The sequence below is a fragment of the Salvia splendens genome, chromosome 18, assembly GCF_004379255.2.
Source record: "Salvia splendens isolate huo1 chromosome 18, SspV2, whole genome shotgun sequence".
Lineage (NCBI taxonomy): Eukaryota > Viridiplantae > Streptophyta > Magnoliopsida > Lamiales > Lamiaceae > Salvia > Salvia splendens.
The window spans coordinates 23,796,116-23,822,734 of NC_056049.1; the positions used below are offsets into that span (position 1 = coordinate 23,796,116).

The window sequence follows — 26,619 nt, forward strand, 5'->3', positions numbered from 1 at the left end:
GGGGGGAGAGAATCTGAATTCGTTTGGGTTATTATATTTTAGAAACTAATAAAATTTGCAATTAGGAAGTATTGGGAAACCAGATAGATGCCTCTTTTGCGAATTATTACTTAAAAGGCGATATATATGGTAGAATAGAATAGCATACTAAAGAATTATATTTTATCACATCAAATGATCAAGTAGTATTATTTTTTAAAAATCAAAAGGATAAATGAATTGCTTGTTGTGTAGATTTGTTGCGTGTTTTGTGTAGTTATTTTGAGAGAGTCTCTACCCTCACTTTGTTGTTTGCTATTGTTTGTATTGCCATTAGGCATCTGAGTTTGTTCAGTTTTTTGAGAATTGGATTGTATTGAATTCTTTGCTCATCGTTTTTAGGATAAACTTTTTCATTATACAAAATTATTATACTATAGTATATAATTTCAACTTAGCGCTACTATATTAGCATAATAACATTTATATTGAATTAGTTCGATTAAAAACTAGTGAATAATTAGCTAAAATAAATTTAGAACAAATCTGAAATTTCTCCTTGATTATTAGTAGTAGTTTATTTTTCAATGCTAAAAACTTGCTGGTTATTTTATTGTAAATAATTGGCTTTGATTTAGTTAGTTTATCTTCATAGATATTATGTTTCTTCATTTTTCGTTTGTTGTGTAGGAGTTATATATGCTATATGTTGCAACATCGATACCTCTATCAAATGAGATCGGTGGGTCATGACATTGTTGTGTGTATATTTTATTTGTTACTCCCTTTGTATTAAAAAAATAGAAACATTTGAAACGACATGAGTTTTAATGCATAATTGGTAAAGTAAGTGAGAAAAATTGGTAAAGTAAGAGAGATGAAAAGAAAAATGAGTAAAGTAAGAGAGAGAAAGAGAAAAAATAGTGAAAGTATTAATAGATTGTGGGGTCTATGTCCTAAAATAAAAAGATTTTAAAATTTATATTTTTAAGGAACAACAAAAAATGCAAATATATATGAAACATAGTATATATGATAGTGGACTGATGGAGTTATGGTTAAAAAACTATACTTCTATTCTTTTCAAATTAAATTGATGAGGAATAATAAAGGAATGTTGGATGTTGGGAAGAAGGTTGGAGCTAGCTCACTTATAGTTAGTCTTAGAGCATTAGCAATGGGGAGCCCTAAGGTGCGCCTTATGGCACACCACGTCATCAGTTTTATCCTCCTACCCTTCCACCTGCAGTGGGGCGCCCTAAGGCGCGCCCTATGTACTTATTTTATTTAAATATTTAAATAACAAAAAATTGAGGAAAAACTTTATTTCCTTTATAAAAATTAATACACTACAATACGAATTAAAAATTACTACATTTATAAAAATTAATATATTTATAAAAAACTTTCATTTCAATCATCTTAATAACTCGAAGAAGCAATTAATAACATAGGTGTTGGAGATTTGATACCAATTAATAAATAAATAAGAATATAAAACTGGAAAACCTTCGTTCACAATTTATGAATAGAAGACAATTAATTCTAGTATGAATACATTGATTAGTTGCAAGGCTATGAATTTATGTAATTAAAGATATTGCTTTGATTGCGGCTACACATAGACCATGGACCACTTCAATATTTCACATCAACCATCAATTTTGGACTTTGGTGGTCCCCTTAATCATTTTAGATTTTTTATTTTAAAAGAAAAAATTAATTTATACTATGAAATTTCTTAATCACAAAAATACAAGGTCATACACTACGCATAATATTCAAAATCAATAAATCTCACTAATAAGGTCCATATCAAGATTAGCTATGAGATTCAATTTTTGCACCATAATAATAGTTTTTTTATAAAAAATAATCAGAGCATCCCAACAGTACTCTTGGGAAGGACGTCGTCCGTGCAGACGGCGCGGCACCCTGCTGTCCGCCGTTGTGCTCTTGCCGACGGCACGGCCCATAGAGCACGTTCGTGCCAATGGCAAGAGCACGAGCAGCCGGCGTGGCATGCTCTGGTTGGCCGTTGATTTATCATTTTTTATTATTATTTATTAAAAAAATTTGAAAAAATCTGAAAAAATCTGATTTAATAAAAAAAATCTCACTTCCTAATAAAATATATCCATTTTTTTCACACTTTTAATTTATTTTGTCATTGTTTTTACCCTAAAATTCATACTTTCATCTATAAATACTCTCATTTCTAACACAAAAAAAGATACTATACCAAACAACTCTCTCAATCTCAATTTTTAGGATTTTAACTATGTAATTTTTAATTTTTTAGTAATTTGTAATGGTATCAGGTATTTTTAATGCATTTTAATATTATGAAAATGTTTTTAGTAATTGAAGTATTTAAATTGAATAATAGCATGGTGGGACCCTTTAGCATGCCGTTGCGGAAGAGCATGAATGTGGATGTTGTGCTCTTGAGGAAGAGCAGAGAGTAAAAAATTAATAAATATGGATACGGGACCACATCTATACTCTTTGGCAAGAGCATGGATGGGGATGATCTCCATGATGGTTCCTCATTTATTTATGTAGTGTTGGAATTGAACTTCTAATTTATTGATTAGAGGAAGAGATATATCTTATCAATTAAATTATGATTTATTATCACGCAATATAATGGTGTTTATGATATATTGCCTTTGTTTACTAAATTAAATGTGTTATTCCCTCTATCCATCAAAAATAGTCTTAGGATGACAAGATTTTAATAAAAAAATTAGTAAAGTAAAGAGAAAGAGAGAGAAAAAAAGTAGGTAAAAAAAGAGAAATACGAAGAAAAAGTAAGTAATGTATAGGAGAAAGGAGAAAAAAGTGGATAAAATAGGAGGGGGAAACTTCTATTTTTAGAAATGAGACTATTTTTTGTGAATATCCCAAAATAATAAAATGAGACTACTTTTGGTAGACGAAGGGAAGACGAAGGAGTATTTATTTTTTACATGTATTTTTAGTGAGATGATTGAGTATGTGATAAGTGAAATAATTGGATGAAATGCGATATCTATTTTATAATACTAGCATTTCCAGGGAGCGAGTAAATGAAATGCTAGTCACATTTATTAAAAATAAAATAAGATACTAGCACCTTATTAGATAAAACGATACATTTAATTATTTTGTTGCTCAAGTTCAATGAATTGTAGTGACTTGATGGGCCATTAATTGAGTTTAATAGATTAGGCGTCAAAAAATAGTCACTCAAATATAAAATATTTATTTTATATATGGAAGTGACTATTTTCTTCCTCAATAAATACTGTGTTGATAATAAAAAATGTCCGACTTTAATTAGTACGTAGTTTTTTTTATCAATATTATACTCCTCCGTCTCATAAAAATAGTCTTCTTTTATATATTTCGATTTGTCTCACAAAATTATTCTTCTTCCAATTTTGGTAATTTTTTTCTCTTATGCTAGATTTCAATTTCCACTAAATAACACGTCAATCAATTTTTATTTATCTCTAAAATTTTATCAATTTCACATTAAAACTTGTGTTATTAGCAAAGTCCAAATTTCAAAGGAACAAATCAATTGTGTCTAAGTCTATCACAAATTTCCAAACTTGTTTATCTCAACTTTTAAGTTTGTGTCAATTTAATTAACTAATTCTATGTATAATTATTAATAGGAGTACTATTGTATTTTATTTTTCAGAGCAAAATAATATGATACGGCTCAACCATTGGAGTGAAATCTGATACTCCTACTAAGTTTGAAAAATGTTGGATGAAATTAATAAGTTATAAAAATTAAATAGAGATATATACGGAAAATGTATTAACTACTACTCTATGATGTTTTTTTATTAAATTCTCCCCATCAGTTACGCGCACTCATTAACTATCACTAATCGCAGGTTTTATGATACTATTAATTAGGGTTGTTAATGTCACGACCGCATTTTCTAAGGATAGAAAACACGGTTAATCGCGACTAGGGGAGGATTAAAGAAGCGGGGAAGAAAGGGGAAAATCAACACAACTCAACCACAGCCCGAAACAAATGGGAATAGCTCGAAATAAAATCAGAGTTTTGAACAAAATAGACTTGAGTCTTTTAAGATGCACAACGGAAGCAAATGAACGCGGTTCCATGTATGAAGACATGAACCTCCGAGAGTCAAAATCTGACTGAATTAAATGTCTTGTCTCAATAACACTTCCTTCACCACTTCGCTGCTCAACCTGCACATTTAGAAATATATGCAGGGCTGAGTACAAAAAGTACTCAGTGAACACATTGCCGAAAATTACACATATACATTTGAAAATATTGTCAAGCCATCATCACAGTAACACTCGGGGTGTTGTTGAAAAGACCCGAGCTTACTAAAAATATTCACATTGGGTTGCAACCCCTTTTTCCGGTACTTAGCCATATCTGATCACATTGTGCCGTCGAGATGGTGTTCTCGCACGGTCACCTTCCCTGCCCATCATGTCAGAGGTTTCCATGTACCGGGAAGGTGGCCACCTTCCACGGTCATCTTCTCTGCCGTTCACGGTCAGAGGTTCCAAGTAGGGACACCACCCTACCAGGACTCAAAATCGAATCGATTCACATATATCATCATTCATAATTCACTTGGCATTAGCCAAACAGATAGGCATCATACACAAAACATTTATGGCAAGACAACATCTTTAAAAATCACGAACATGTGTTCGAGTTTTCATAGAATACTATTTGTATTTTAGTATAAGAAAGCTCACCTGGTTCGTTTAGTTCCTTTAACTTGAATTTCTTATTCCGACCTTACTTGCGGAGATAACCTTTTTGAAAACAAACAACGTACTAATAAGACTCGAGAAATTCACATACTTATAGGAATGCATGCCCCTACTTTATTTATTTTATCATTTGTTCACCGTTAGAAATTTTAGAAACTTGCATATTAATTAAATCTTAGAAACTTGCATATTAATTAAATTTTAGAAACTTGCATATTAATTAAATTTTAGAAACTTGCATATTAATTAATAGCACTTCTTTATTAAACTTAATTATTTCTGAGACTTGAGAACTTCGTCTCCCTCTTTCTTTCCATTTCCTTAGCGGCCGCCCGAGGCATTGCGGGGAGATGCCGGTCGGCCACTCACGCCCATATTTCCACCTTTGACTCCTCGTATTTTCCTTCATGATATCGAATTAAAATCCCAAAAAATTATAAAAGTGCACAATTAAATTATCGCAACCATTTCCCCTCGAAAAAAAATACTTATTTCGGACTTAGGATAAAATTATTCATCCTCAGAAATATTCCGGAATTAATTTTAATATTCATCACCATTAAATTTATTCATAGGCCCAAGGATTTAAATTAATCTGGCCCAAGTAAATTTTATTCCCAGCCCAACTAATAATTTAGTAGTTAAAAAAAAAAATAAGTGAGCCCAAATCAATTTCTTATAAAAAAATAGGAAGGCCCAAGAAAATGGCCCACCAAACAATACTATCTTCTTTCCTATCGGTATATTCTCCTACTTCTTATCTCTTTTCTCCTTCCTCCCAACTTCCCCCAAATTGAGAAATCCTTCATCCCTCGTCTCTCTCTCGACAAAATTGAAGAAACTCTCAATCCGGCGTCGCCTCCTCCGATTCCGCCAGCCACCGCCGCCGATCGTCCTCAGCGTCCAGCCACCGCCGCCGTCGTCCAATCCGTCGCTCTCCAAACTCGCCCAGCCACCACCGCCGTCAGCAGCTCCAACCACCGTCGCAGTTAGCAGCGCCCAGCCATCCTCAGCTCCACCGCTCGCCGTCGCCATCGACTCTTCCTCTCTTTTCTCCCCTCTCTCTCTTCTCTCCCTCTTCTCTCTTCTCTCCCTCGGCTACCCCTCTCCTCTCTTCTTCTCTTTCGGCTCTGCCGCCGCCGCCACTGTGCATGCACAGGTGGCGGCTTCTGCCTCCTCGCCTCGCCGTTTCTGCACACGGCGGCAGCCCACCGCTGCTGTCCCCCTCTCCGTCGGTTCTCACCGTCGCCATATCGACAAGGTTAAGTTTTAACTTTCTTTCTCTTTTGTTAAATTTCTATAAAGATTTAATCTTTCATTTATATGTTTTGTGTTCTAACTTTGTAGAATTGCCAAGATTTTATTGAAAGACATAATAGGGGTGTGGGCTGCCCTCGTTGTCTCCGGGCTGCCGAGCTCGCTGCCAAAATCCGGCAGATTCATAGAGGTAAGTTTTTCTCCTTCTTTCTAGTTGTTAAGGCAGTAGGATTTCATTTTTTTTTATTTACTGAATTTTGCAAATTTTGAGTATGCCTTGCTATATGGAAGACTTAATGGTGAAATACATTAGATTGTTAAACTTGTGGTGGCAGATTCTATTTACAGATACATTTTTGATATTAACTTTGTTTTCAAAGCTCATACAATATGTCGTCAATCAGTTAGACGATGCCTATAATTTGGTATACTTATAAAACTATGGATTAAATGATACTTACATGTATGTTTCGATCATTCAAGGTCCAATTGGAGATGTTTAATTGTCTATATGCAATATGCTGTAATACGTGGGGAAAAAAAATGGGTGTTGATGGTACTCACCTCTGTGGTGTGAAGGTGTGAAGAATAAAGTGACTTGTTGTTTTTGGACTTTGCTATGTGATGTGGACGCCCTTTTCCCTGCTATGGTGGAAGGATTCTTGTTGCTTTTTTTTTTTGGAGATGAGTAAATTTTGGTAGGAGAGGTGAAATAGATGGTATTTAGGTGTGAGGAAAAGCAAGTGGCCTAACAAAATCCTATCTCAAATATTCACTTTTGTCAGTAGAAAGATTGCCTGCCAAAATATAGATGCAGTATTAAATGAGCTGTCGGAAAATGATCCTCTAGGATTTGCTTCCCTTTTTTTTTTTAATTATTTAAATAATTGTTTATTGATTTATTCACTTGTTTATTAAATTTTGGTGTAGGTATAATCGTTTCAAGTTCGTGGCCGTTCGCGTTGAAGTACCCGTTTTCTTGAAACATACGATGTATAAATTAAATTTTCGTTGGACTTTTGTTGGATGTATCGGACATTTAACATTTTATAATTTTTGGGATCTTATTTATTTATTTATATAATTTCTTTTTTTTTTATTCATATAGATGTATTATATATTTGAATGTTTTATTCGCTTGCCTATCGTCAAAACAAACAACAACGATAATCTATCGTAGCTCGGATTTAATCGCATAAAAGTCACTTATATAAATAATCAAGCTGATAATATAGTTTATAATAATATCGGTTTAGCGGGTCGTTACAGTTAATTTCTAATTAAGTTGATTATATGTTAATTAAATGTATTAACTACTGCTCCATGATGTTTTTTTTGCGCTTATGGACTGTGGAGTGCAGCTCATTTGATACAGTTGCAAGAGATTGAGATACAATTATAAATTAATATTAAAAATTGTCATAATATAGCTAAGATTACAAAAAATCATATATGTGTGTCATTTACATAGTATAAATATTCCAAGTGCTATTTTGACTTTGACTCATAGGAGATTTGAAGGGGATCGAATACTTGTTCATGTATCTGTCTTTATGATTAAAAAAAAGTAAAGATGATGTATCGAATCATGATTTAATAGAAAAATACTTTGAATTCGGAATTAGCATAAAGAAATTTCAACCAACTATTTTATGGAATATTATTGAGAAATGGGAATTTGCGTTATCAAATGGTGTATCGCTTGTTCCAAGTTCGAATTTCACCTTTACGAATAAAAATTTCCATTATTTCGATTAGGGCGTCGTTATCTTTAGAAATAAATTTTATCATAACAAATGAGGGATAATAATATTACCACTAGATCTTTTCTTTTATTATCGTGCATTGGAATGAAAATGATGAAAAAGAAAATGTGAAAATTCTTATTTTATAAAAAATGATGGAAATAAATGAGAAATATAATTCCATATGTCAAATTCAAAAAAAAAATGTGTACCAAATTATATATAGCAAGATTTTGTGTCGTCCTCATCAGTACCAAATTATAGAAATGTTACATGTCGTCTGACACGTCGTATCACTAAATTGATACATGAAATTAATAAATTTAGATATTAAGATATAATTGATAAATTGATACATATAAAAAAATTGGAAAAAATTTAATAAATTAAAAGATTGAGATATAATTGATACAATTACTAAATTGTTGAATAGGTTTGAGTGAATGGTCCGTGTTTGTGCTAGTGTGCCGTTTGTTTGTTCGTTTTTGTAGGTTTGTGGATTTTTTTTGGTGGACTTGTTTTTCGGCTTGGTTTTGCTCTAGCTACTTGGTTGGTCTTTGTTTTTCTTTGTTCTTTGTACTCTCGTTTTCCATAAAAAATAATTTCATTTGTGTGAACGATATAAGTTTTAATGATAAATTAGAGAGGGAGAAAAAGTGGATTAAGTTAGATAGAGAAAAAAAGTAGGCAAGAGAGAAACTTTTTATTTTTAGAAATGAGACTATTTTTTATGGATATCTTAAAATGACAAAATGAGACTAGTTTTCATGGACGGAGGGAGTATCGGCTGGAGCCTTTTATTTATATATAAAAAAATTAATAAATCATTTTAAAGATTGTGATAAAATTATAACTAAATCGAGCGAATATAATAATTAATCCTACATTTATAGTGATATACATGAAATTACTAGGTGATTAATAAACTAATACTAGCTTTAATAGTACCTTAGTTAGTGCTCACGGTGTTGAATTGCATATTCAAACATCAATTAATTAAGTTATTGAATGCTACTGCTGCTCAAGGTCCAAACAAATTTCCTTTTCCGACAGATAAATTATAAATTAATTAATTAATTTATAATGCGTATAAAGTAACGTATTAAATGATTCGACGATACAAATTTAGTTGGTAAACATTTTTTCTTCAATCAAATAGTGTCTACACTGATCTTGAAGATTGCTCGTCTTTGGCTCTTTTATTATATTTTTTAGTCTAGAGATGTTATTACTTGTCTGCAAATAGGAGTTTCCCGAAATGAATTTTAAAAAATGTTAAGAAAAGTTAGTGAAATATGAGTCACACTCATATATAATTTTAAATGAAATGTGAGTGGAATGAGCTAGTGACTATGAAATCTATATACTCCCCATTTATACTTAAGTGAATTGAGACTCCTATTCACGGACAGATCGAAACGGGAAAATGAAACTCCTATTCGTAGAAAGAGGAAGTATTTTATTGTGTAGATGATAATGTTTTGTTGATTCTCAAGATATTTATTAGACGACAGTAATATTTTGTTGTAATTTTTGCACGTGGCTTGTCAAAATTTTTGATATGAAATATTTTCAATTATTGAAAAAAAGCACATTGAATGAGTGAGTGTGAATTTTAAATAAAAAAGAAATATAATCAAAGTATTCATTTTTACCTTATGTACATAACTCTTGTTTTCACTGGGAATATCAATGTAAATTAATAGACTCACTTAAATATAGTGAAAATGAAAGGTGGTATAGAATATCTAAAATAAACTCCATAATTAGGCCATTCTAAAGGGACTTCTGTTGTGATGTTGAAAACTCAAGTAAGTTGATGGCTTAATGCAATGATGAGAAATGTTGTCTGGAGTGCTATACTGTCAACATTTCCAATTTTGAAGATTTATTGTTTTAAAAACCAATTTTATGTGTAATTTCTAGATTTAATAATTATTGATAAAGCTCATACAAATGGAAGTATAGATTATGAAGTGCAATTCTACGACCAATAATTAGGGGTTAGAGTCACTAATATCACGAATTAAATGAAAAATCATTATTAACCATTTAAAAGATATAAAATGACAACGATCATGTATTTTTGGAAATGATTTTAATTTAGATTTTTTATTCCACCAAAGAACTCCTGAACAATTTCTAGGGCCCAATTAGAAATATTAGCTGGTGGGCCTCAAACTACATGTGAAGAGTTTATGTATTGTGGCCTACATTATATTAATTTACATAAATACAATTACTGTGTTTTCATAAATAATTTTACCAAATGTAATTCGCATTAAATTCAAAATTCCAGTTGTTTTTCTTTGCTGTCTAAATTCATATTCTTCTAAATTTATTATTTTATGCATTTGTACAGACGTGGGAGCACTAGTAGTCTAGCAGATATTGCAATCAGTGTGGGCACATAGTTATGACACATTTATCTTCGTAGTTTGAAGTATTATTTTTATTTAAAAAACCACTGTATTTTAAACTTGGGATATTGCTGAAATTATATATAGTATATTTATAAGTATTTTAGGGAAGTCTCTTCCAATATTATTGCATTCAGATAATATCCCGCTATTAATTCACGATTTTGATAATACTATAATATAGTAACAAATTAACTATAATGAACATTTATTGACAAAAAATTAAAATCAAAATGTTATACATAAAGCTAATATTCAGTTGTTAGCTTAAAGTTGAATAATATGGCAAAAATTATTGTATCCTCTAATCATGTATGTGAAGATGGTTGAAAAATCATATGTATACGTCCACGCCATTGAATTAAATAATGATGTATATTTATAATAAACTTTGATTGAAAGTTGAAACATTATCTATATATTACATGCAGCATTTATTTGCCAAAGGATAGTTGAGAAAAAATTCTAAGTTTCACAGTTTTTTAAAGTTACGACAAATTAGACGATATTCCATTATTTTTTAATATAATTTGTCCTTTTTAACAAAATATTTTTAAGATTCCATTACTTGAGTTTTCAAAGACATTTATCACACAATTGCTTTTGACATATTTATTTTCTTACTTCTTCTCATTTTTAAATCAATAATTCAAATCCTCAAAAAGAAATCAATAATTCGTACTTACACGGTTTAATAGAGAGTGTTTGTTTCTCGATCCATTGAAAATGATGAGCAATAAAATAACAACACAGAAATAATTCAGAATTAAAATAAAGATTACAAATAATAAAATTGACATATAAATATAAAAATAAATCCAAAATCATTTCAGAATAAAATACTACTTCCTCCGTCCTATAATAAGATTCTTATTTTGTCATTTTTGTCAGTCCCACAATAAGAATCGTATTTCACTTTTTATCGTAGATGGTAAGTAGACTTCACATTCCACCAAATTATTCCACTTACATTTTATTATAATAAAACTAATATATACTATAAGTGAGACTCACACTCTACTAACTTATTCAATCTATGTTTCTTTACCTTCTTAAATCTCGTGCCCAAATCAAATTGGACTTTTATTATGAGAAAAAGAACTAACATATAAATAAATGAAAATAGCAGCAGAGTCAATTGTAAATTTGTAAATTTGTAAATTTGTAATAGTAGCTTGAAGTACATTTGAGCTAATTTACTTAGTATTGTTATCAGCATTCCGTATAGGGCTATATTAACTGCACATTTATTAATTATTATCATAATACTATTAGCTATACACGGTTGATTGAAACATTAGAAATAGAGACTAATATTTTTTTTAATTTATGAAATTTGTATATACATGTTAGGACTTTAATATAATTACATAGGGACACTTATATCCTACACTAGTTATGTAAGAAAATATATGTAAAATTTATAGATCAAATGCATTATCTCATGACACCTTAATTGTTTGAAACGAGTGTTTTTTGTTTGATCGCTAAAAGATAGATCCTTTATAGCTAGAAAAAAATGACGTTAATAATTTGAAATGAGTTTTTTTCGTTTGATCGCTAAAAGTTCTAAAGAGCTACTAAATGGACGGATCTTATCTCGTCTATGAATGATAAATCATAGATGTAGGGATCAGACAATTCCGGATTCACTATTTACCGAGACCTCTTTGGTCTTGTTACAAGATGGCTCAGTCAAACCATCAACCAAGCGACTGATATGTACAAGGGATCTAGCTATTACAGTCAATATACACAATAGCTATTACAGACTAAGTCCTTGAGCTTAATCACTCCAAGACAAGCTTCAATAACCCTGCACACTCAACAGATCTTGTTAGTATCACAAGATAATAGATCCAAACGGATCTGATGCAAACAATTAAGAAATACAGTAAGGAACACAAGTGACCAACAAACAACAGCTCAGACACCCGCCAATAAGGGAGATCTATTCTCAAGAACATAGATCCAAGGGAGCACCGAAGGTTTTCAACCGTGAACAACCTCACGAACCAGAAACCAACCTCTTTTCTCTCCCACACACCAGATCTATCCTTCCAACCGAAGGAATCTCACAGAAACTCTCACACAAAGAAACCCTAGTTCTCAGACTTCAGGAAACCGAACTGGTTACCTCCCCACTCCTCACCACAGATCAAACACCACTAAATCATGAAAGATCTTAGAGAAGAACACTGAAAATCATCACAAGGATGAAGGAATCACACAGAGGAGCTGAATCGCCAGAGAGAGTAGAGAGAGAGTGAGTGTGTTGAATAATGAAACGGCGCAGAGAGAGATAGAGAGATAAGGGTTCACACACATCGGGCTAGGGCAAGCACAGGCCCAAAACTCACCTGGGCCCAAGTACATAAACCCAACTGATGTCCACCAACAGATAAAAGCCCATCATAACCAACATGCTCCACCTTGGACATCATTCAAGGAAACCAATCTCACTATTGGCTAAGGCTTAAGTTCATCACAGCCTACAAGGTAGTTCCCACAGCACCAAGAACAAAGTTCACAAGCTGTATGGACACTACCAGGTCTGCCTAATAGGCTCCAGAGGGGCTGACATCCATTAGCCTATAGGACTTAATGCCTACAATCACTAGTCACCCTTACCACAGTAGACTAAGTGATTGAGGTCTTTTTACCCCGGGACATGCACTTATCCAAAATCAAAATGCAAAAACTTAATGCAGAAAATTAGTTTTTCAAGAGGTAAGCATTTAGTACCCATGTCAGCTGGGTTCTTGTCTGTATGCACTTTAGAAAGCAAAACTTCACCTTTTTTCTACAATGTCTCTAATGTAATGAAACCTTACATCAATATGCTTAGTTCTATCATGGAAAACAGGATTTTTACACAACTGAATAGCAGATTGGGAGTCAGAGAATACCACAGGAGGAGTTTTCACAAAATTAAGTTCAGAAAGCACTCCCTTTAACCACACAGCTTCCTTCATGGCTTCAGTGATTGCTATATATTCAGACTCAGTAGTAGACAGGGCTACTATATGCTGCAGTTGTGATTTCCAACTGATACAAGATCTACACACAGTAAAAACATAGGAAGTGGTGGACTTCCTCTTATCCCTGTCATTAGCATAGTTAGAGTCAACATATCCAGCAAGTTTAACACCTTCTTCACACTTAGAGTAGCACAGACCATACTTGGCAGTATGTTTAAGGTATCTCAATAACCATTTCAAAGCTTCCCAATGCATAGGACCAGGATTAGACATATATCTACTTAAGCAAGACACAACATAAGCTATATCAGGTCTAGTGCTAACCATCAAATACATCACAGATCCAATAGCATTAGCATAAGGAACCTTCTTCATGGAATTGATATCAAGTTCAGATTGGGGGCAGAGGTCTTTACTTAACACAAAATGACCAGCAAGAGGAACTGAAACAGATTTGGCTTCATGCATGTTAAATTTTTTCATAATTTTGTACACATAGGGTTCCTGATGCAAAATAAGAGTATAAGCCTTTCTATCTCTGAAAATATTAATTCCCAGAATTTTCTGAGCATCCCCTAAGTCTTTCATGTCAAAATTCTTGCTCAAAGCAGCTTGCACATTACTAATTGTTTTCAAACAAGGACCCATGATCAGCATGTCATCCACATACAATAACAGAAACACAGGAACAGTACCAAGATTCTTCACATACAAGCATGCATCAAAAGTACTTCTTACAAAGCCTAAACTATGCATACAAGTATTAAACTTAATGTTCCACTGCCTAGGAGACTGTTTTAGACCATATAGGGCCTTTTTCAGCAAACACACATGATTAGGGAACTTTGGATCAACAAAACCTTCAGGCTGTCTCATGTAAATAGGTTTATCAAGGTCACCATGTAAAAAAGCAGTTTTAACATCCATCTGTTTTAATTCCCAATCAAAATGAGCACACAAAGCAAGCATTAACCTCACAGTAGTAAACTTAACAACAGGAGCAAAGATTTCAGTGTAATCTACCCCCTCTTGTTGAGTAAAGCCTTTAGCCACCAATCTGGCCTTATACCTCAGCCCCTCCACCTCATTCTTTAGCTTATACAACCATCTACAATCAACAACAGAGGCACCAAGAGGCAGAGGTACAAGGATCCAGGTCATGTTAATTTTCAGAGAATTCATTTCCTCAATCATTGCATGATGCCACTTATCCCAAAACTTAGACTTTGTAGCCTGCTTATAAGTTTGAGGCTCATCCCCATCAGATTCATGTACATTGAAAGCCAAGTTTATTAGAGCAATCAATCCTACATACCTAACAGGTTTATTCACATTCACCCTTCTGGATCTATCCCTAGCAAGCACATAGTCATTCAAGTTTGGTGCATCAATGACATTCTGAACTCCATTTGGACTGTACAACAAGTTCTGAGCAGGTACAGCAGGATTCCCCCTATTAGGACTAACATGCATATCATCTTGAGGTAAAGCCACATTATTAACATCATTATCAGGTAAATATCCCTCAAGGAGTGTATCACTAGGAGTAGGAACTGGTAGAGAGTTCCAAAAAGGTGGCTCCACCTCACTTGAAGCATCCACTGGATGCTCCACAACAGTGGGTATATCTGTGGACTCCACCTCACTAGGAGGGTCACTGTCCACTTTCTCTAGAGATGAGCTATCAGTCATTGTCAGGCATGGGAATTCATATTCATTAAAGATTACATCCCTGCTGATTATGACTTTAAATCCAGGCTCATCTCTAAGCCAGATCCTATATCCTTTAACACCCTCAGGATAACCCAAGAAAACACCTTTCCTAGACCTGGGTTCAAGCTTATCAGTTTTAGTATGCACAAAACCAGAGCAGCCAAACACCCTTAGGTGAGAAAGATTTAAGGATTTTCCAGTAAAAACACATTCAGGGCACTGCCCCAACAAAGGAACAGAGGGAGATCTATTTATTAGATAAGTAGCAGTCAACAAAGCTTCACCCCAAAACCTTTTTGACAAACCAGATCTTGAAAGCATGCATCTAACTTTATCAAGTAAAGTCCTATTCATCCTCTCAGCAACTCCATTTTGTTGAGGGGAATAAGGGACAGTTTTGTGTCTTTTAATACCATGCACAACACATAAGTCATCCATTTGTTGATTGCAAAATTCAAGGCCATTATCAGTTCTAATTCCTTTAATTTTCTTTCCAGTTTGGTTTTCAATCAAGGTTTTCCAAGTAGTAAATTTTCCAAAAACATCAGACTTATGTCTCATTAGAAAACACCACACTTTCCTTGAAAAATCATCAATCACAGAGAGGAAATAGACTGAACCAGAGTGAGAAGACACAGGAGCAGGCCCCCAAACATCCATATGCAGGTATTCAAGCACATTTTTACTCACCTTAGTAGGGACAGGTGTAAGAAAAGACACCCTATGTTGTTTACCAAGCACACATGTGTCACAAAAAGGTAATTCACCACAGATATCAGAATCAGATAGAATGTCATGTTTTTTCAGAATATTCATACCTTTCTCACTCATATGTCCTAACCTATTATGCCAAAGCAAAGTTTTGTCAGATTTTACAACATTAGCAGATGCTTTATCACAAGTAAGAGGCACAGCATTGCAAACATACAGACCACACCTTTTTTGAGCTTTGAATAAACACATAGAGCCTTTACAGATTTTCATACATCCATCCCCCCACTTCCCACTCAGTCCAGAACTTTCAAGAGCATTACATGACATCAAGTTATAACACAGATTAGGGACATATCTAACACCCTTCAAATTTAGCACATAGCCATTACTAAACTTTAAGCACACTGTGCCAATGCCAAGAATTTCACATTTCTTGTCATCAGCCATTGACACATAGGTATTTAAAACAGGCTTCATGTCAGAAAACACTTCCTTGAAGTGACTTACATGAAAAGTACATCCAGAGTCACATAACCAGTCATTTGAAGTGTAAGGACACATGGGGGAAGCATTGATATTCAACAAATCATGCACCATAAACACAGATTCATTGTCAGTTTCATACTTAACCATACTAGCAATGTTTTCAATCTGAGAATTGTTATTATTATGGTGAGAAGGCTTGTTCTTCTTAGGCTTGGTACATTCCTTTTTATAATGTCCAGTTTCTCCACAATTATAACATTTTCTGAAGGATTTAGGGTCCCTACTACTGGATCTGGACCTAAATTTCTTCCTTGAGTTGGATCTATTATTAGAACCACCATTTGATTCAGATCCCCCCCTTAAATTTGATCTACCCCTAACATTAAACACTTTATTGGCAGTAGATTTGTCAGAACCCCTTTCCCTTAGATCAAGTTCTTTAGATTTAAGGGAACTTATTATTAAATCAAGAGGAGCAGAATCTCTGCCATATTTAATGGCAACCTTTACATCACTATAGGAATCAGGTATGACATTCATTAAAGCAATACTTGTATATTCATCAATTGTTTTATCACCTGATCTCTTAATATCTTGCACAAGTTTCTGAAATCTATCCACATTATCATCTATATCCTTAGACAAATCAAGTTTGAACTTAAACAGCTTTTCAAGCAAATACATTCTTGAAGACATAGAAGTCTCTGTAAACAGAGTATCAAGAAGTTTCCACATTTCAGAGGCAGATTCAACATGATCAACTTTTCTAATCACAGAGTCAGATAAATTGAGAATAATAGTGGCTCTAGCCAACTCATTCATTTCATCTTGTTTTTCAGGAGAAACATCATCAGGCAAAGTACCATCAACAGCTTTGAAAACCTTTTGTTGAATCAAAATGCACTTCAATTTTTGTTTCCAAATCATAAAATCATTTTTCCCATTAAAGGGAACCAATCCAATAGGCTGAGACATTTTAGACACAAATTCAGCTAAAACACAGTGAGCAAGGTAAGAACACACAACTTTGCACACAATAAAGGAAAAAGACATGCACACAAGGTCAGATTCACAGATTTTCACAGAAATCACCCAAGAGCACAGAGACCAGTACACAGCAAGCATAAACAGCTAACTCCACATAGAGTTTTCCCAAGAACACACAGGTCAAGCCCAAATCCCTGACTGTCACGAGCAACACTGGCTAAGGCTATCCCAGATCGCAAGCACTCACTCTTGGAGGGCGCAGGGGGTCACTTAGGCAGTATATATGCTTGGTGGCCAGGTAATAAGGGATCAGAGAAGCAGCAAGAACAGCAAACAACCACGGAAGCAAAGAAAACACAAAGAAAACCTCACAGAGAAGCCTATAACCTTGCCAAGGTCAACTACCAGCAGCAAAAGCCCAAACCTAAGTGGCTCTAAACAGAAAACCAAAAGACAGAGAGAGTTCAAGCCAATTTACCAGAGCAAACCCCCACTCGAGGGAGGGTTCAACTTGCCCACCTCCTTAATGCGACTCGGCGTGCCGGAATCGTCCCCCCGTGGCTCTGATACCACTGTAGGGATCAGACAATTCCGGATTCACTATTTACCGAGACCTCTTTGGTCTTGTTACAAGATGGCTCAGTCAAACCATCAACCAAGCGACTGATATGTACAAGGGATCTAGCTATTACAGTCAATATACACAATAGCTATTACAGACTAAGTCCTTGAGCTTAATCACTCCAAGACAAGCTTCAATAACCCTGCACACTCAACAGATCTTGTTAGTATCACAAGATAATAGATCCAAACGGATCTGATGCAAACAATTAAGAAATACAGTAAGGAACACAAGTGACCAACAAACAACAGCTCAGACACCCGCCAATAAGGGAGATCTATTCTCAAGAACATAGATCCAAGGGAGCACCGAAGGTTTTCAACCGTGAACAACCTCACGAACCAGAAACCAACCTCTTTTCTCTCCCACACACCAGATCTATCCTTCCAACCGAAGGAATCTCACAGAAACTCTCACACAAAGAAACCCTAGTTCTCAGACTTCAGGAAACCGAACTGGTTACCTCCCCACTCCTCACCACAGATCAAACACCACTAAATCATGAAAGATCTTAGAGAAGAACACTGAAAATCATCACAAGGATGAAGGAATCACACAGAGGAGCTGAATCGCCAGAGAGAGTAGAGAGAGAGTGAGTGTGTTGAATAATGAAACGGCGCAGAGAGAGATAGAGAGATAAGGGTTCACACACATCGGGCTAGGGCAAGCACAGGCCCAAAACTCACCTGGGCCCAAGTACATAAAGCCCAACTGATGTCCACCAACAGATAAAAGCCCATCATAACCAACAATAGATCGTGCCTATGCTGCATTCGAGAATGATGTTGCTGATCATCTCTAACCCGTTCGATGTTTTTCCTTGTGTAGTTTGCGTTCACCGCACCATTTGATGAGTAGTTGGAAGTCGGCTGATTCAAATGCTCCCAGTATGATGTGATCGAAAAAGATATATTACATACTGGGCATGGTAAATTAACTGAATTAAAATGATCAAGGTGAAAACAAGAATATTATAGGGGTGAGCAAAAAAACCGAAAACCGAATATTTTTGAAATTCGGTGCGGTTTTTTCGGTTCGGTTCGGTTCGGGCGGAAAAAAACCGAAAAATCGAATTATATTTTAAATATAATATTATATATATTAATTCTATTAATTTAGTATATTATGTTACATATATAATATATATTCTTTTAATATATTTTTATATAATACGTATTATATATTCTATTAATTTTATATTATATATATTTATATTCTATTAGTATATATAAAATAAAATAAAATATATATATTAATATATATATATATTTTTTGTTTTTTTTTTTAAATTTTGGTTTTTTCGGTTTGATTCGGTTTTTTAAGTTCGGTTTTTGGTTTTCGGTTTTCGGTTCGGTTTCAATTTTAGCCTAAATTCGGTTTTTCGGATTCGGTTTGGGCGAAAAACCGAACCGAAACCCGAATGCACACCCCTAGAATATTAATAGATACATTTTTTCTTTTATTAAGAAAATCTCCCTTTCCTAAAAGGAAAGTATCGGCCAACAATTGTTGTCAACACAATAATTTTAGTGATAATCTCTCCTCTTCTTACTTCATGGATTATGGTATGAATTTATCCAGAAAGATTATTGAATATATAATCAATCATTAAAGAGTGAGCTATGCACTAAATAGAACTAACTGTAACAGAAGTTGTGAGAAAGAAGCATCAAATGAGCCCAATAAGGCCACCCACAACGCGTCAGGGATGGGACGGCGGCGTGACGCGTTGCCGCGCCCCGTCTCGTCCCCAGCCCGTCACCCGTCCAGTTCCGCCGTGACGAAACGCGAGACGGCTCGCCAAGCGCCGAGGCGACGTGGCGCGCTCCCAGGCTATGCGTGACACCCACTCGCCATCCCGCGAGTGGGCATCGTCACGCTGACGCGACAATTCATTTTTTAAATTCGAATTAAATAAATAAAAATAAAAATAAAAAATGTGAAACGGTAACATTACCGTTAATAGCCGTTTTTACTCTATAAATACTCCTAATTCATCCTCATTTCACACACAACTACACATCTATTCTTCCCAAATCATCTCCATTTCCTCTCCAATTTTCATCTAACATCTCATCACAAAATGTCCAGCGACGGAAACTCCGGCGGTGGTAGCTCCGGCGGGTAGGACCTCAACGCGTTCGGCGACTGGGGGAGCATGTACAACACATTGTGTGGTTCCGGTTCGTCGACGCCGGGCACCCAGGGTTCGTCGACGCCGGGGGTACCAACCACCCAATTTTGATGTTGATGCATACGCCTGTTCCTCCGGCCCGCGGTATTCGCAGGGATTATCCCAGATTCGGGAGGATTATCCGGTTCAACCCACTCCGGAAGAAGGCCGAGGCGGGGGAAGCTCCAGGGCGGAGGCCGAGGCGGACGAGGAGGAGGAGGATCTAGGCCGGCATCCGTACGGCCCCAAAGAAACGCTGGCGATGTACAACGTCTGGATCAGTGTCTCGTACGATTGCATCGTCGGGAATCAACAACCCCGGAAGTGCTTCTGGAAAAAGGTCATCGAGGCCTACCACGAGATTAAGCTGAAAAAGACCCGCCGCCGCACATATAAGATGCTCCGCGCTCACTTTGACAGAGTCGACAGAGAGGTTAAACGATTCTGCGCCATCCACAAGAATGAAGCGGTTCATTACCAAAGCGGAGCCACGGGAGCCGGCATTCTGAGGTCGGCTTTGCGGGTCTACTTCGACGACACCGGCAAACAATTCAAATATGTCGATATTTGGGAAGTCGTCAAGGACGAGGAAAAGTGGGTCGGCGGTGTGTGGTCCAGCATGGGCTCGACGTCGAAGCGCACGAAGCACACGGCAAGTGGCCAATACTCGTCTGGTTAGGGCCACGGGAGCCGGCATTCTGAGGTCGGCTTTGCGGGTCTACTTCGACGACACCGGCAAACAATTCAAATATGACGATGTTTGGAGAGTAGTCAAGGACGAGGCAAGGTGGGTCGGCGGTGTGTGGTCCAGCACGGGCTCGACGTCGAAGCGCACGAAGCACACAGCGAGTGGCCAATACTTGTCTGGTGAGGGCGGTTCGGGCAGCGGGCCACAAGAGTTTGCCTCGCAGGAGGTTGAGACCCCGTCAGACGATGCCGGGGATCTTCCCGTGGGTGCCGTCAGCTGCAAGGGAGAAATGTGGCGAAGGCGGCTAGAGGGAGGAGGGACAGAGCCGAATCAAGCCAGGCGGGCTCGGGCTAGGGGTACCCCCCAACTCCCTAATGGCCATGTACATGACCGCCACAATGGCGGACACTTCCCTCTTTACGCCCGCCTAATACCAAGCCTTGCTTAACGGAGTTGCGTTTATGGCGGCACAACTTGGCATTCCGCCTCCTCACGGCTTCAGTGCACCTCCACCGCCTCCGGGGGATGATTCCCCGACGGAGTAGTTTTTTTTTTTATTTTCTGTAAAATTGTATTTTAAATTATGTCATTTTTATTTTTTTAGGATTTTAATTATGTCTTTTTTTTATTTTTTGAATTTTAAGTTGTATTTTTTTATGTTGTAATTTTATTTTTAATGAAGTGTGTTTTTTAATTAAATTTGGTTGGAAATAAAAATAAAAAATGAAATTTAATTTATAGTAATTTAATGGACGGTTAAAGGACGGAGGGTTGCAAGTTTCGTTCCTTAGTTAAGGGATGTAGTAAAAAAGTACAGTGGGGTCAAAACATAGTAATTTAAGGGACAGTTTAGTGACAGCGCCGTAGATAACCTAACAAGCTTGCAGAGACAAAAAAAAACCAAAAAATTTGTAGTTTCTTTTAAGTGGGCTTTGGGTTAAGGCTTAGCCCAACAAGACAAAAAAACACAAAAATTATAGTCTACCCAATTCTCAACCTATTAGCTGAATAAAAGTTAGTTACTCCATCTGTTCCATTGTAAGTAAGATATTTTTTTTCGGTCGTTGTTTTGTAAAGATGATAATAAAGAAAAGTTAGTGAAAAAGATAGTAATTTGGAACCCATTTTTTAGAAAAAAATGAACCAAAAATCATAATTCCGGATGACTAAAATAGTAAACCATGACTCCTAATCGCGGACAGACTGAAATGGTAAATTGAGACTCTTAATTACACGAACGAAGTACTATATTATTTCATCTGCATATAGTATAATATTATTTTTTTTCATTTCAAATATTCTTAATTTAAAGTTATATTTAACTTTTTTCATCATTAGTTCTTTATAATATTTCTTAAAACCTACTCAGAATTAAAGTAAAACTATAAATTAGAAATAAGGTAGAACTCCTCCTATTCCATTAAAATTAAAATGTTTTTTTCTTTTTAGATTGTCCTATTAAAAATGAAAAGTCTAAAATAATATTATATCTACTTTTTTGTCACTCTTACTTTATTCTCTATTTATTAATTTACAAAACTACATTACATAAATTCGTTAATGAAAAGTAAATATTTTATTTGTAATGAGATTAAGAAAGTATAATATAATCTCCTAAAATAATCAAAATTCTTATTGCACCAAATATACCTAAACCATAATTAAAACGGGGTCCACAATATTACCTTTTCTCCACAAAAACCAAAAAGAAAAAAAAAACTAAATAAAATAAAAATCTCTCCAATTTTCTTCACTCTACACAATCCTGCGCACTCCAACTTTTCCCCGCGGCGCACGTTATCCTACCCCACCAAACCTCCTCCGCCATGGCCTCCGGCACCACCCACCGCCCGCAGCAGCCCAAGCTCTACGACCTCGACGTCACGATCGTCTCCGCCAAGCACCTTAAGAACGTCAATTGGAGGAACGGCGATCTCAAGCCCTACGTCATCCTCTGGGTCGACCCGGATCGCCGCCAGGCCACCAAACCCGACGACTCCGGATCCACCCGACCCGTCTGGAACGAGCGCTTCGTCCTCCCCCTCACTCTCCCCCTCCGCGACTCCGCCCTCACGCTCGAGGTCTTCCACTCCAAGCCCTCCGAGACGCCCAAACCCTTGGTTGGCGCTCACCGCTTCGACCTCCGAGATCTCGCCTCCGAATCAGCTCAATCGTCGATTCAACTCAGGAATTTCGAACTCCACCGCCCCTCCGGCCGCCCCCACGGCAAGATCCGAGTGAAGATCGGCTTGATCGAGCGCCCCGTGGAAAATTACCATCCTGCCCCCGCCCCCGCCCCCGCCCCCGCCCCTGCCTCCAATTACTACAATTTCTCCGCTCCTCCGCAGCCGATGCCTTACAGAGGATACTCTCCTTCTCCGTATTCCACTCTCCCGCCGCCGTCGTCGTTTTCTCCGCCTCCGCAGCCTTATTACTCCTACTCGGATCCGCATTCGGGGTACTATTCTTCCTATTACTCGCCGCCGCCGCCGCCGCGTCCTTTTCTAGAGCGGCAGCCGAGTTATGGTGGATCGGTGGCATCGGGGCCGAGCGCTCCGGTGGACTACACGCCGTATGATTACCATAAACGGACCGTGGGGAAGCCGGGGATGGGGATGGGAACGGGATTGGCGGTGGGAGCAGCGGCAGGAGCTCTAGGAGGCATGGCATTGGAGGATGGTATTAAATATGAGGAAGAGAAGATTGGGGAAAGGGTGGAGAATGATGTTGTTTTGGTTGCGAGGGATGATAATCGGTATGGGGAGTACCGAAGTGATTATTAGTTTAAGCTGTGATTTGATTTAACTATTTGCTCCGAGTATGTCTCTGTGTTGAAGTTTATATATAAAGATTGGGGTTTTATGTTAATTGTGCCTCAATGGAGGATTTGAACTGTGTGACATTTGTGTGCTGATATATGTATATAAACTTCTGGTGTTGCGAGGAGTAAGTTATGCTCATTTATAGAATCTGGTCTCGTTGGTTGTATTTCTTGAATTTCTGCATTGCATTCTCTTGCAGCTTCATAGGGATCTGTTGTGCAGTTGGGATAATTTGTGATTATGCAGTTTTAAATTCTGATTACTGCTGTGTGTTTTATATGTAAGCAACTTTACATTTGCTTTACGTTTTATCTGATTCACTCTTAACCTTTTGCTCCGAGTATGGCTTTGTGTTAAAGTTTATAGATAAAGATTGGTGCTTTCTTTGAATTGTGTTTCTATGGAGGATTTGAACTCTGAGAAGTGTGTCATGAGATATTTGTGCTGATAAATGTATATAAACTTACGGTATTCCGAGGAGTAAACTCTTTTTCCACTACACTGTGCTTAATTTCTGGCATCTGGTCTCGTATGTTTTAGTTCTTGATCTTCTGCAAGGCCTTTGTACTGAGATGGATATGCTGTATGCTTTCTTTTGCAGTTTCATAGGGTTCAGCTGTGCAGTTGGGCTTAATTGTCATTGTGCAGTTTCAATATGAATACTTGTGTGTTTTATCTGTAAGCAACATCACAGTTGGTTTGTGTTTTGTGTTTGATCTCAGCTAGTTTATTTTGAGATAACAATCAGGAGTCTGATCTGTTATTTTGAACCCTTTATGAGAATATGAGATACAGCTTGTTATCAACTTTATACTATTTTTCGGGCTTGGTCATCGTGATTCTCTATTTATAAATCTAGATAGAAGTAGAGCCTTTTAAGCTGCATATTTAGGTTTCTTTCTATGAAGATATGCTTCTAGTGTGCTGATCTAGGGCTTATTTGTTAGCTCGGGGAGGGGGGATGATGTCTATTGGCCTTTAATCTAGTAAAGGGGCTTGTGAGCTTATGAAGTTTAGAACGGCACCCTTAAGATGTTAGAACCTTTCCAAATGCCGGGTGGAATACATTCTAGTAAAGGGTTCATATAATGTAGCTCGAGAAGAAGGAGCTCCGCGGCTGGTACTAATAGATAGAGCGTCTAGTAAGAGTATGAAAAACAAAGGCTTTTCTTTCCCTGGACCGATGGTGCGTGGTAGAAATAAGACCAGAGTTATTAACAAATGTGCATGATATACATGGCAAGATTCATATATTCTGATCAGCCTTTTGAGGCTTTGTTAAGGTGGTTCCATGTTGTTCTAGTAAATAATTAAGTTTCAGATATTCCTGTGATTTCCAAAAATGAAATGTATTATGCTCTAGCCTTCTATGATCTTGATTAGTTTCGGTGGTTTGAAAGTTAATATCTGATTATTGGTGTTCAACACAGACTTCATTGGAATATCTACCTGTGGTTATTTCCTTCACATCTATTCTTTGTGGTTGCTACATCATATTTGTTCTTACATATTTGCAATTGATTCAATTTGGGAGTTTGTTGTCATCAACAAGTTTTGTAAATTGTAACGCTATAATAAATCAACAATGGACTCAAAGTCCTTTTTTGAGCCAAATGATAAAAATTACCCTTGGTTATTCCAAGAATAGGATATGCTGCGCATATCACATTTAGATGTCTCAATGTTTTGAGTGTATTTTCAAACTTGACATTTTGGTTTAATGTATTTTTTTTTCGATAAGCTAAAGGCTCCATCAAACTTAACATTTTAGAGTAATTAGCTCTAGTTAATCCTTTGTATTAAAAAAAAGAAAAAAAAGAAATTTTGTTCATATACTATAAGACTGAACTTGTGATCTCCAAGTTCATCACATTTAAGCCTTTACCAAATGAGTTACCTAAAATCAGACACCTATTTTATTTGTATCTTAAACAATTAGAGATGGAAAATTTAGTGAATTCGCCTTAGCCCCACCTATTATACCGCAGGCAATATATTATTCTCAATTTCATGCACTTTTAATTTTTTCATAAACGTCATTCAACAATTTTATGATAGTTCCACTATGATATTAAAATTATAAATGGTCCTAGCTAGGTGAACACAAATTCAATTAATTGAATATGGGAACCTAGTAGTCTAAACGTTTGCTCTAAAATGGGTAAAAATATGTACAAAATTATAAATTCAACCATTATTTTTAGACCCACGCAATCTCTATATATCCAAAATAACATATATAGAGTGGGAACACAAGTTTGTTTTGATATAAAATACTACTACTAAAACTCACTGTTCAAATTGATAACAAGTTTGTCTACTTCTAGACATCACTATTTATTGCAAATGATATTTGAGCAAACAAACACTACTCATTACGTTTTTATTGGATTATTTAAATATAAGATAAATAATTCTCCACCCAATATTTCCACGGCAATCTCTGTCTCATGTAAGTTGTGTATCACATTTTTTGATTTGGAGAAAGTCATTTTGGCCATCATATATATGAGCCGCAATGATGATGTGTTTATAATTTAATATATTAAATAGTAAATTGATTTTGGATATGAGATAGAAAAATTCTAGAAAGCGAACATTTTGTGCCAATGTGCCATTGAGTAGGAAGAACTTCAAACTCAAAGAACGAAAAAACAGACAATTTACATTTACCAATAGGCCATGTATAATTGTCAGGATTATATCTGGAAAAGTAATCTGATTCATTAAATTTTAAAATCTTGTGTTTGTTTCGATTTTTAATCAACTTGAGAAAGTAATCAGAATCACAAGATAAGGAAAGTTAGTACAACTTTCTGGATTTTGAATCCTAACTTTTCTTAGATATTCTTTTTCCATGTCTTAGGATTCTTTAATATTTAATGCAATATAAGTATACTTTTATTTTAATTAATTAATTAATTAATTAATTACAATGTATAAAAAATATTTTATAATTATAAACCATATTTGATTATCGTATAATAAATAACAATAATTGAAATTATCATAATTATAACTATATTATTATAATATATATTTGTTATTATCATAATAATAATTTATTAAATAATTAAAATATAATTAAATAATATAAATTATATAATAATAATTAAAAATTACTATTTTATAAATTAATAATTAATCAATAAATTCTTAGTAAAATTTCAAATTATAAAATTTATTCAATTATAATATCCTTAAATATGTATAATTATAATTATAATAATTATATTTGTTATTAATCCTAAATGATTATAATACT

At 35.5% G+C, this 26,619-nt stretch overlaps 2 protein-coding genes across 2 annotated transcripts; both read left to right on the forward strand.

Moving 5' to 3' along the window:
* Positions 1 to 1,093: 1,093 nt before the first annotated feature.
* Positions 1,094 to 7,106, forward strand: LOC121776963 (pectinesterase inhibitor 10-like). The gene is made up of 4 exons (XM_042174098.1): positions 1,094 to 1,171; positions 5,441 to 6,007; positions 6,094 to 6,193; positions 6,934 to 7,106. The coding sequence occupies exons 1-4, from the start codon at positions 1,094 to 1,096 to the stop codon at positions 6,984 to 6,986; spliced, it is 798 nt and encodes a 265-aa protein (XP_042030032.1). The 3' UTR covers positions 6,987 to 7,106.
* Positions 7,107 to 22,252: 15,146 nt separating this feature from the next.
* Positions 22,253 to 23,520, forward strand: LOC121777643 (formin-like protein 20). Its single transcript, XM_042174959.1, has one exon. It carries the CDS (start codon positions 22,359 to 22,361, stop codon positions 23,313 to 23,315), a length of 957 nt encoding a protein of 318 aa, XP_042030893.1. The 5' UTR covers positions 22,253 to 22,358; the 3' UTR covers positions 23,316 to 23,520.
* The last annotated feature ends 3,099 nt before the right edge of the window (positions 23,521 to 26,619 follow it).

Bases quoted from the DNA above. Each gene is read 5' to 3' on its own strand.
- LOC121776963 (XM_042174098.1), top strand. From the start codon at position 1,094: ATGTTGGATGTTGGGAAGAAGGTTGGAGCTAGCTCACTTATAGTTAGT. The intron at 1,172-5,440 runs GTGCGCCTTATG...AAAAATAGGAAG, and splicing joins TAGCAATGGGGAGCCCTAAG to GCCCAAGAAAATGGCCCACC. The intron at 6,008-6,093 runs GTTAAGTTTTAA...CTAACTTTGTAG, and splicing joins ACCGTCGCCATATCGACAAG to AATTGCCAAGATTTTATTGA.
- LOC121777643 (XM_042174959.1), top strand. From the start codon at position 22,359: ATGGCCTCCGGCACCACCCACCGCCCGCAGCAGCCCAAGCTCTACGAC.